The sequence below is a fragment of the Phoenix dactylifera genome, chromosome 2 (genome assembly GCF_009389715.1).
Source record: "Phoenix dactylifera cultivar Barhee BC4 chromosome 2, palm_55x_up_171113_PBpolish2nd_filt_p, whole genome shotgun sequence".
In the NCBI taxonomy this organism is placed as follows: Eukaryota; Viridiplantae; Streptophyta; class Magnoliopsida; order Arecales; family Arecaceae; genus Phoenix; species Phoenix dactylifera.
In genome coordinates, this window is record NC_052393.1 from 572,320 (window position 1) to 584,861 (window position 12,542).

Here is a 12,542-nt window from a genome sequence, read left to right on the forward strand (position 1 = left end):
TTTGAACATAGACAAAACCATAATTTCTACTTAAGAAAAGTTGAAGGAACTGTTTCCATGTTGAGGTGCCTTGTGATAATTACAAAAGAAGAAGAAGAAAGAAAGAAAGAAACAAGAAACACTAAGCATTATCTCATACAACAAAGTTTTGGTCATTTCAACCTGCCCCTAACACCCTACCAAAATGTGGTTTAATGCCTTCCAAAGCTTGCCCAAACTTCCTTCTACCTATCTAGAAACATCACATTTCTGGCAGTGTCCCAGATGCTCCATCTCCCAGTTCGGCTTGGGAGCAACTCTTTCATGACGAGGGAAGTATACCTAAAAGAACGCAAGAACATGGAAAAAATTCAATGTTTGCAAGTTGTAATCTGAGATCAATGCATAAAAATTATATTCGTGCTTATTGCTTATGCCTCTTTGTGTGATTATATACATTAACAATAGGTTTCATGTTACATGAATGAACAACATCAACAGCATATAAACTGCACTTGGCTGCAAGTCCTGTAAATTTCTAAGTACCTCTAATTTCTTCACCAATTCCTTTGCTGTTGGAGCTGAAACGATGATATGGCGGGCGCTTGGCATGATGAAACCTTCCTCCACAGCTTTGTCGATGAAAGATAACAATGAGTTGTAGTAGCCATCTACGTTCAGCAATCCCACCTGCAAGAAGTCCGAAAAATAAAAAGATTTTTGGGAATGCAGCTGCTTAGTCTCCAGTGCACAGACACATATAGATCCAAGAAACGTTGACATTATCAAAGTTCATAAAGTTCAAAACTCACCTCATTTTCTCACTAAATAAAAATGGTAAAAAAAATAAGCAAATTTCAGCAGAGTTGACCAAATTACTTGGTGTTTGAGGTGAGTCAACCTAACAAGTTGGATAAGTCCGAAACTCAGCTTGAAACATGATTTTGTGACTGTTTTAAGTTGACTTGAGACCAATGTAACAAGAAAAGAGACTACGGTTGACTTGCAAGTCAACTAGGCAAACTTTTAAAATGTGTAAAAGATAAAAGAAAATAATGAAAAATAAATGCTGCTTAGCAGAGGTGACCTACTTGCTACTTGAGTTTGGTGTCAGTCAACTTCACAAATTGGATAACTCTTGAACCAACCATGAAAATTTTGCTATGACTTGGAAAACCAAAATGATTGAAAATGCAAGCTGAGTTTCCAGTCAACCGAGCAAGCTAATAAATATCCAAGAAACCAGTCATCACACAACAAAATTAAACCACAAATAATTCATACCCTGTAGATCATAAAAATGCCTTGGAGAAATCTAATATTAGAAATGCAAGCATTCCATTTTTCCTTTTTTTTGTTTTTTTTTTAATATGAATCTTATAGTTGGATACTAAGGCCCTTCCCATCTTGTGCACAAGGCTTTACATGCCTCAGCAAATTTGAACAAGCTTAACAAACCTCTGTATCATATGCATTTGTTTGAAGGTCTTCCGGCATTCGTGCAGACATGTGTTTAATCCCATATTGGCTATGCACTGGATATATCTTGATATTTATACAGAACTAAGGAATCGAAATAACACCTTCTGATTAATCTTTTTGAATAAGATCCTAAGTATGACAAAACTATCCCTGAAATTATTCAAAAATTCCAATATAGCTTTGAGGGAATTAATAACTTGACCTCCACCAAATGGAGACCACTTCTATTAAGGCTCAACTAGTTTTGTGGGTTTTAGTACCTGTAGTAATTCAAATATGCAGTTCTCACACAAGTCGTATCATAAAATCAAAAACATGCAGAAGCAAATAATAATCCAAGAGATGACAGGTGACTGCAATCGAAATACATACACAAAAACCTTGGTTGGACCCAAATTACTGTAAGAAAACTTCTCATTACCGGCTTGTCGTGTATTCCCAGTTGAGCCCATGCAATCACTTCAAGCAACTCTTCAAGAGTTCCATAACCTCCTGCAAAGTCCACTAAATCAGCTTCGAGCTATGACGAATCACTGTTCTTCGACTGCTTTAACATTTTTCTGCTAGTTATTAGACGTTTTCCTTGGTTTAGTCCTTTCTTGGAAAGCTCCTAACAAATTACCTTCTGCTTAAGAAAATTAGCTTCTGCAGGAGTTACCTCTGAGGATAACAGTAATTTAGTGACAGGAAATGTGAAGCAATGGAGTACCCAAGAGGGATACAGCTCATTAATTTCTCATCTGAGCCAAGTTGTTCACAACACAGCCAGTAACTTGACTAGAACCAAGTTAATTCTTATGCATTTAAAGAATAAATACAGACAACTTAATGAGAATAGTTTTAACATGATTTGACTGGCAAACTTTATAAACTTTGACAGGCTGCTAACCAATAGCACAAACAATTACGTGTTCATACTTCTTAGAAAATCCTAATTTTCAGCACCACATATTGATAGTTTAGAGGTTTACTTGTAAAAGCCAATTCTCCTATCATGTATTTTTCGCTTAAGGTGATGCTCTACACTTCTACCATTTGGGGAAAATTAAGAGAGCAACAACAACTTTTTTCTTATCATACAATTATTTTATCCAAACATTCAGAATTTTTTTAGTTATGACATATTAGAAGGAACATAATTTTAAAGCATATTATTCAATTCTGTATACTTTTATCATATTTTCAGAAAATTATGTGGAGCTTCTCTCTTTTGCAGTTTTAGAAATTAGAAAAGGTTTTAGCTGTATTTTCCCCTCAAGTTCACGAGATTGTTTTGACAGTTTCAACTCCTATTTACTCGATCATATTAGAATCCCATCTAGAGTCCAAATAATGAGGAGCTTATTCTGAAATATTAAAACTGTTAAAGCCTTCGCTTCATGTTGCAAGAGGCATACAACATCTCCGAGAAAGATTAAGTACATGAGAAAGATTAGCCGAGATATATTGCTTACCATGAACCATAACTATCCAGCCTTTCCCAACTATTTGGGTGCAAAAGTTACATTACATCTTAAAGAAAATTAGTGGTTCCATTGAGATAAAAGTAATCCAAAAACTTTTTCTTAGATTTTAATTAAGAGGACCTTTGTACATGGTGTTTGAAATTTTGAGATAACCTAAAGCTGAAAAAAAAAATAGGCATCTTGGTTTCAAAACCAGGAAAAATGAAAGGAAAGAAAACATGGATATATTAACAAAAAAGACCAAAAAAAAAAAGAGTGGAAAAGTTCAGAAACTAGCATGGGTTCTACCTTGATTTTAGTTCTCTTTTTCTAGAGTCTTAAATTATTAAATACTAAGTAGTATCAAGAGTATCATTTTTGTCTACTTGATCTACCATAGAGTTCAGGTGTTACACTAACCAGGCAAGGCAATAAAGGCATCAGACTGTCTGGCCATCTCTGCCTTTCTCTGGTGCATATCTGCAACTGGCTTCACCTCTCCCACAGTCTCACCAGTTATCTGCCAAAAGTTTCCAACAAAACCACATGAGGATAATCTTTTTGCATGAAATAGGAGGTTCGAATGAACACAGCTAGAGAGAGGAGGAGGAGTGGGATTGAGGTTCCTCAAGCTGCAAGCACTTCTTTAAGGATATCTTAGTGTCCTATATGCTGAGAAGCATTAGCAGTTCTTTCACACCCCTAAGAAGCAAGGGAATTTATGCTTGAAGGGAAAAAAAAACAATTTCTTATTTTCATGAAAAAACAAAAGTAACATATAGTAAATGAACTTGGAATCTTAGATGCAATAAGATGATCCAAAGGCTTATTAAAAAGATTTAGATTTTTTCGGCTTAATTGACTGTATCAAAGGGAAGGTATTAAATTGCAGAGGAAAACAGGATACACATTCTAACTTTTTTGAACTTAAAATTAGTTAATAGCAGACATACCTCTGGAGGCATGAGAGTCTTGGGAATAACTCTGCATAGAGGCAATGATATGTTAAAATGAGCTAAATTAAAAACAAAACAACCAGATTTCTCAAAAACACCTAGAAATATATAAAAATACATGAAATAAGTAAGAAATATAACTTACCCTATCACATGCCTCCCACCATCATACACAGCTTGAGAAACCAGACCCATTAAGCCAACACTCCCTCCGCCGTACACCAGATCAATGTTCCTCGACACCTGAAACAATCCAAACCGTTAGAACAATAATACAGCAAAAAAAAAAAAAATCAAATACAATGAAATCCAATGACGTATTAGTGGAAAATAACCCATGCCTTAAAATTAACAGTGCAAAACTCTCGCATTTAAATTGGAGATAGAGAGAGGTAGGTGGGGGCCTCTCGTACTTTCCATCGGTAATGGCTTTTAGTTTTGAGGTTCCATAAATGAGAGGGACCAATGGATTAATGGCTATCCATATCACTGGGAAACATGTTGGAAGTAAAGATAAGAACAGATAGCGGGCAAAAGGAAAAAGACAAAGGAGGATATATGACAAAGACTCCAATAACTAGTGGAAGGGTAGAAAGAAAGACAGAGGCATAGAGAGACAGAGAGGGGGAGATGCAAAAAAAGAATAGCTAAAGAGTCAAAGGATCGATGGAGGCACACCCAGTTGCCGTTATACGTTCTTGAGAAAAAATCATTACAAATATATACAAATATAAGAAAGTTTCCTCAAAATATTATATTAAGAAAGAAGAAGAAGAAGAAGAAGAAAGAGATGATAGCCAATGACAAGCACCGAATTTACGCACCCCAAAAATTACAAAACCGAGTAGCACGCAAAAACTTGAGTTTTAAACAATAACCAGGTAAAAATAAGATGCAGATAAAGTTAATATAAACGAAAGAAAAGAGAAAGAATACACGAGTTTTAGACATCCCAATAGTTAGAAATCTACACAACAAAATAAGAATTTTGTTTAAAATAGTAAGTAACAAGATGCACTCGAAGTTAGTAGTAAAGAAAGAAAGAAGTAGGGACCAAGGCAGTATAGGATACCAGCTCCTTGCCAAGCTCGATGGCAGCATCCTGGTAGCTTCTCTTCTTCCCCTGGCTACTCCCGCAGAAGACACAAATCCTCTTGAATTTGGACTGATTCATTTCCTTCTCCCTCTCCATTCCTCTCTCGCTCTCTCTCTCTCTCTCTCACGCCTTTTCTCTCTTGCTCTGCTTTCCCTCCTGTATTTTTAGCTGGTGGAACAGCAGAATACAAATAACTACTACAGCCTCGAGCCCTTGAGTGCGCCACCAAGCGCCCATATAAAGCACGCAGGGGGCCTCTCGCACGTGCCAAAGCCGCACTCGCGCGCGCCCACAAAACACGTGGGAAAACAATGGTGGGGCCGACCAAATAAATACATGAATAAATAAATGCTGATACCGTGTCAGGCCGTACGTTTTCTTATTAATGGATTTATTTATATCCATATTACCTGCTCGATAAAAATGTTTCCTCTATACTCGCACTTGATTCGAGTATTCGACGCACTGACATCCAATAATTCAAAATAAAAAAAAAGCGTGCGTCACATGAGCCATTAATATTTATATGTGGCAAATTACTATAATAGAAAATAATTAAGATAATTTATCTTTTAGCAAAATTAAGATAAAATACTTAGATGAAGTAGGGAACGATAATGGTTTAAAAAGTTTATAAAATAGAAGATATATAATCATATTGGATCAAATTAGAAACTCTATAGAAACTATATAGAATTGTAAATATTACTAGCATGTTGGTTTGTATGATATTTGTTCTTCTGCTTCACAAAATGGCTGGATATAACCTTAAAGATTTACAAATTTTCTTCCATCATTGTTCTATTGCAGGATATATTAAAGTAGTTGACGATGAAATCTTAGGCTTCTGTAAAATATCTTTAATGGAACACGAAAAAATATTTTATTTAAATCTTAATTTTTATATTTTGTGATTCACTTTGCCCAACATGGACATCTCATGACTGTCATAACATACAAGCATAGTCTATACTAGAAAGCAACTATACAAGCATATCATTAATGTCATAACAACTTCTTAAATGAGCAATTCATTGGTTAAATGCTGAGACCTCACTCTCCCTTCATGGAGGGTAATGCAGCGGAGTTCTTGTTATGAGCATAAAATAATTCTCTTGCCATATAACAAGAGGGAGCAGTGCAAGTTATAAGATTTATTGTCTCGGATTAGTTAATTATGAAGTTGCCAAATTGGGTAGATTTTTTTTTTTGTGAATTTTTTATGTGAATAATAGGTATCTCAAACCAATTTTCTTTTTTGAAAGTTGTGTGTATGTAATATATAATTAGATAAAAATACCACCTCTTACACTTCTTACTCCATTGCTTTAGTTTTCCAATTAGGTTCGGGATTGATTTAGTTTTTCATTTCTATCTCTAATTAGACACTCCTCCAACTTGATTAGGAGTCAAAATTTTGATCCAAGTATCCCGCATCTACTTTTAAAGCAATAAATGATCATAGTCCTCTATCGAGCATTTCTTATATAAAAAATGTACTATTACATGTGCATGAAATCTAACTCATACAACATTTTTTAAAAACATTTTTTAAATTTTTGATTGGATAAAACTTCATAAGTAAATTGATCTGCTAATTATCTTCTAACTATTCCGCACTTACCAAACTTCATGTTATAAAAATTAGGCGCGTACGTCGATAACAGCATTGTAAAAGTTTATTATGTTCGATTTGTTAAATTTATTAGTATTACACCAGCCTTTTAGCATAAATTTTTATCTTATTATGACATGGTATATCTTAAAGTACAAGCATTTAATTTGGATGATGTCACATCTCACTTCTCAAAACATGGGTTAGACGCCAGGTGGGGTTTCAAGGTTGGGGTTCGGGCGAGGCGGCTAGAGCCACCACCTTTTCAAAAAAGGCTCAAAAAAAAAAAGAAGACTCAAGTCATCGTAAATTTTGTAAAAATTCATGGGAAAAGTTTGCAACACCTTTTTGACGTCCAATGCACATTTAGCCCTCTTCTTCTTCTTCTTCTTTCTTTCTTTTTTTTTTTTTTTTAACAGCAATTCATATAGCTCTAATGTGAGTACATCCTATCGAGTTACAAGAAAATAAAAAGTACAATGAGAGCAATAAATCAACTATGGACATCTAAGGACATTTAGCCTTCACTTGTATTTCTTTCATATAGTGGCCAAAATATAAAAGACATAGAAAACCAAGAACAATTCAAAGCAATACAAGAGGCTGCCAAGGGTGGCAGAGCCTACAGGCAAAGATGGCATCTAGTGCATTCAAGCCATATGAAACAAAGAAATTGGTGCTATTCATTGAATTAGTATGATACAGGGTGGAGTTATGGTGTAGAGTCCGAATGCACTTGTTCCTTGTTAAAATCACCATTTATCCCAAAAGCTTAAGCTTCTAGAATGAGGTAGATTTATTTATATATTTTATATTTTTTTACACTCCTCCTCATATGTGGGCTGGATTTTTCTTTAAAAGATGAGCCAAACATATGAAATTTTTAATAATGGAGTTAAAGAGTGCAGAGACAGGGTTCGAATTTAGCACCTCTGTTCTGATACTATATTGAAATCATAATTTATCTCAAAAACTTAGGTTTATAGGGTGAGATAGATTTATTTATATATTTTATATGTTTTTACATTTTTGAATGGCATTTCACTTAGGAAGAGGGACAGGGACAAAAAAAAAACAAAAAAAAAAAAAAGGAAGGGGGGGGGGGGGGGGGGGGGTGAATATTTGCTAATGAAGGTCATGTACTTGTGTGTATGGGAAGAGAAAGGGGTGGTGGTGGGGAGCCAAACGCTTTTTGTCCAGGGACATGGAGAGTGTGGTGGCGAAGTATAGCCAATAAGACTCCAGCACTGAAGAATTGGAAGGACACCATCTCATATCAGTGGTAATAATATATATTATGGTCTTCTCATCTCCATGCACCCTTGTTGCCGCATGAAGAGGAAACAAATGTATTTTTATTCCACACGCTCACCCAATTCCCCATACCTCCCTTTGCAGGCCTCCTTTCCAGACCAAGCATGCTCTCTATCATCCACGCCGCTCCCTTCCGCTCATTCCGGCCGGTTGCTATCATTCATTATTTATATACTAACTACCATTTCTTCTATTTATTTATGCCTCTAGATTACCACAATTGCGTCATGAGCTTTCTCTAAGGTTTCTCCACTGTTTTCTACTGTAGCTCCCACTCCCCAAGACTGTAGGAACTGAGTTTTGTCTGTTTGAATAATGCTAACTCTTGTATAATATTTGAAGGTCCCAACCTCCCTGCTCTCCTGCTCTTTTTCTCTGTTTGTGGCTTTCTATGGTCTACCTACCCACAGTCGAAAAGCGAAGACAGAAAAAAAACGGGGTTAAGCAAAATTTGTACAATAATCCATGTTTAGCTCAGAGTTGATCGTATTTAGCTCAGGGATGCACATTTCAGTTGGTACTACTCGACACGTAGCTCGTCTATTAAAGCAGTTATCCTTCTGACCCCCACCAAAAAAAAAGGGAAGTATTCCGTCAATCCTTACACTCCATGCACGTTTGCATCATTAATCTGCTATCTACTAATCAAGCAAACCAGCCAAGGATGAAGGGAATCTATCATGTAGTGAAGTGGATAAGATGAACTTGGACTGGATAAGGCCAGCATGTGAGATTTGTGCAGCTGACGTAGGATGCAGTTTGAAGCCCTTAGAGACCTATGCAATGGGCAATTCAATAGTGGATCCGTGCGAAGAAAGGTGAATCTTTTTTTTCTAGTGAAAGATACAACCCTTGTCTCTCCAAGGATTTGGGTTGTATCTTTCGCGTGAAAGAATGATCGATTGCATCCTGCACAGATTGCAAAACACTTTAAAATTCTCAATTAATTCGCCTGCCGGCACAGAAGTAGAAGCATCCATTGCACGATCGAATGGCAATTTGCACGAAAGAAGGTGGATCCTTAATTTCCTTCTATGCACGAAAGATACAACCCCTGTCCTCTACCTGAGTGGTCCATTCGTTCTTCCACCGTAGCGTGGCCGGCATCATGATGTCCATGCAACGTGGATAATCCCCACTCTCAGCTGCCGGAGGCCCAAAGTATCCCATTCGCATGCATCACCAAAGCGGATGGAAGAGGGAAAGGGGAAGAGACGACGGCTCCATCGCCGGCCATAGCGAGTGGGGACTTTTTGCAGCATTGGACGCGTCATGGTTAAGATGTGACGCTCGATCCAATAGAAGCTGCAATGCGCCATATATTTATCAATGGTGTTGTGGACAAAGATTACGCATATCTTTGTTCACTTGCTGAAGAATTTCCAGAGAGTAAGTTGCCCGTCTTTTATCACTGGAAGTCAGCTTCTTAGTCCCATGATTGTGAGTAGTGCTTGATGCTGTCGTAGTAATGGTTTTCAATGGTTCTCACTGGCTTGGCAAGGAGTGCATTGCTATTGGTAATCTGGTACTCGTCTGCTTTTTATCACAATTGCCCATGTGAGATTAGTCACTCTATGATGGCAATTCTACTCTCTCTTTTTTCACTAAATGTTATTACATATTTGACTAGAAAAAATATTTTTTTTAATTTTTTTTATAAAATTCAAATTAAAAAATTCAGTAAACCTAGCTTCATTTCTAAGTAACACAACATTTGACCGTAGGTACCGATGGGAAAAATATTGGACATGTTGACTTCGGATTATCCCGATCTCTTTGACCTCCATATTTACGGAGGTGAGCAACTTAGGTGAATACCGAGGTGTTGTTTGCTCATGCTAATAAATATCGATAGTTATGGTAACACAGTAGTCAATGCACGATTAACGTAATTACCGCTGCGTGCTGCTTATGTGGGACGGTTCTACATTGTTAACATGCAGCCAATTATTATCTTGCAATTAAAGCACGCTGCGCCATATCAGGTAGCAGGTATTCTATGCTATATAAAGGGGTGGTCTAGGGATTCTCAGGTAATTTTATTTTTGGAGACTACTTTTATAAATTTTCTTCATTTCATACTGTTGTTCTACTATTCTTATTTAATCATCGAAGGACCCCCACCATAAATTTTCCAGTAAGTGGACCTTTTGAAGGTTGACGTCGAAGGCGACTAGATCTTCCTCACCTTGATCTCATCCAACTTCATTCAACTCGGTTCTCATCGACTTCAAGGCAAGCCAAGCGCCATCTCAATTTAGCGGCAACAAGTACAAAGAAGAGTATGGTTTTACCTCTGCCTTGTTCTTGTAATTTATTTATTTATTGCTCGTGCAACATTAACCCCGATGTAAAAGTTACAAAAAGGCATCGGGTTTATGTGTAAACTAAACTAGGTTACGCGTGTGCGGCTAGAGCTAAAACTAGTTTCTTTGCACTAGAGATTCTCACGTTAACCAACAATTACATTTTTTGCAATTCTGAGAACGGGGTTTTATTTGGCAATCAGCCGATCAAAAATTTCTATTATGTTGTAGATACTAATCATTTCTAACAATATGTGATAATGCAGGATGTCATATGCGAAATACTTGTGCTCTTCCCCTTGTGGTATTTGGTCTTCAAAGAATGGATACAAAGGCCTATTTTGCTCAAAAAAAGGAATAAAACAAAAAACAAACTTCTTTCATTAGCTTAACCTAGGCTCATATTACTTATCCTCCGTATAAGTTTTCCCTGGTGATTTATCCTTTAAAAGTTACGTGCAATGATCTTTAGTTTATCCATTATTGCCATCTTCCAGCACTAGAAGTTTAGAATGGAGCTCATGGATACCAGGGAAAATCTAAACAAATTTCCTCTGTTATGACGTCGGATACTGTAACAACTCAGAAGTTAACCCAAAATGACTAGTCGGAAAGTATTATTTGGGTTCTTTGATCCCGTATAAGTACCCAAGATCTCCTCGGCGAATAACCGATGTGGGACTAAACAGATGCCAGCACGGATCCTCACATTCTCTCCTCGTTTAAGCCCCGACGTCCTCGTCAGGCTAAATGTTCAAATTCATTTAAATCTAATCACAAACACCACAATAGGGCTTATGGTCAGCCTCTATGAATCCGGCTGCAGTGTCCCCTAATTCACATAGTCTATGAGCCGAGTTTGCTCTGATACCATTTGTATCAACTCAGGACCTCATCCAAATGACTAGCCGAAAAGTACTATTTAGGTTCCTTGATCCCATATTAGTACCCAAGATCTCTTCAGCGAATAAACAATGTGGGACCAAACACACGCCAACACGGGTCCTCACAGATACCATTATTGGTCGTTCTAATGATCATTGTTATTTGAAAATAACGTTTAAAGTTTTTTATATTAAAATAATCACAGATATAATGGATTACGTAATATAGTTAATATGTAATAATGAACTAATAATAATAATATCTTTTCATTAATTTAAACAATATTTTTAACCATATATTCTGAGAAAAAGTTGAAATATTAATCAATATTATTTATTAAAAAGAAAGTGCAAGTGCAAATAACAATCATTGTTTGTGTTATAGCAATTATTTATGATGAAAAATAATGGTTGTTATATTTTTCTACATTATTTATCTCAATAATGGACTGAAGGGTGGCTAAAAATGTTAAAATTCTCGTTGTAACATTGTTATTTAAAACAATGCTAGATCCTTGGACCGCCTCTGTTATTATGCTTTTGGACCCTAACTTACTCCTTTAACTTCTTATCCAATTACAGCGATCAAAAAATATTCAAATAATCTATACCTAATATTTTTAGATGCTAAAATTTGGGTTATCTTTTAGAGATTGACTGCTAGGGCTACAAATGATTGGATTAACCCGTTTCTGATTTAGAATTGATTTGAAATTAATCCATTTCAACCTAAATAGAAATTATCCGGATTAAGCTTGGATTCAAAAGGCTGACCTGTTTTAGATATAGATTGGATTTGGAATTTTGAATTCCCAATATGATTGCAAACCTAACCAAATCCATCGAAAACTAGTATACTATATATTTCAAAATGCTTCCTGCTATAATAAATTAGTTTTCTTTTTCATGATATGAATTGTTAATAATTTATGCTATTAGCTATAGATACTTGGTTAATTATCCATCAAATCTTATACGGAAAATGTCTTTAGCCATATTTGCATAGTTGCTTGCGATTACTTTACTGTATAATATATTATAATATGATTAGATAATCAATTTGTATATGTTGTTGGTTTTTGTTTAGGTTCGAAAAAATTGATGGATTAATAAAATTAATATTAAATCTAATCTGATCTAGCTTGAGAAAAGGATTATATTTGGATTTAAAATTTGAACTGATTCAAATATATTGGATTTATATTGTACCTATCTCCCATCCAATTCACCTTGGCAAGATATAAAAATTGAGACTTTTCAAGATTTTTGGCCTAACATATAAAAACCAGGATATCAACTTCCTGACTAATTTACCAAAATTCAAATCTTATTTGATAGAAGCTAACATTTGCAAAACCCTACCTAGCTAAGTGGAAATATCATTCACCAACGGCCCCATTTTCCAAGGTAAATGTCGAAATTCAATGGGTTACCTTTTAAGAGACAAAACAATACTTCCCATTTT

General features: G+C 35.8%; 1 protein-coding gene across 1 annotated transcript; it reads right to left on the reverse strand.

Moving 5' to 3' along the window:
* Positions 1–5,159, reverse strand: LOC103708424 (probable cytokinin riboside 5'-monophosphate phosphoribohydrolase LOGL10). The gene is made up of 7 exons (XM_008793346.4): positions 4,935–5,159; positions 4,008–4,105; positions 3,860–3,890; positions 3,327–3,426; positions 1,883–1,953; positions 526–669; positions 1–321 (listed from the first exon to the last, which is right to left on the reverse strand). Exons 1-7 carry the CDS (start codon positions 5,052–5,054, stop codon positions 229–231), a joined length of 657 nt encoding a protein of 218 aa, XP_008791568.1. The 5' UTR covers positions 5,055–5,159; the 3' UTR covers positions 1–228.
* Positions 5,160–12,542: the final 7,383 nt, after the last annotated feature.

What these genes read in the sequence shown, in the direction of transcription:
- LOC103708424 (XM_008793346.4), bottom strand. Translation starts at nt 5,054, where the DNA reads ATGGAGAGGGAGAAGGAAATGAATCAGTCCAAATTCAAGAGGATTTGT. An exon ending in TGCCTTTATTGCCTTGCCTG is followed by an intron (nt 1,954 to 3,326) that starts GTTAGTGTAACA and finishes TGGACTTTGCAG; the next exon opens with GAGGTTATGGAACTCTTGAA. An exon ending in TGGGAATACACGACAAGCCG is followed by an intron (nt 670 to 1,882) that starts GTAATGAGAAGT and finishes GACTTCTTGCAG; the next exon opens with GTGGGATTGCTGAACGTAGA.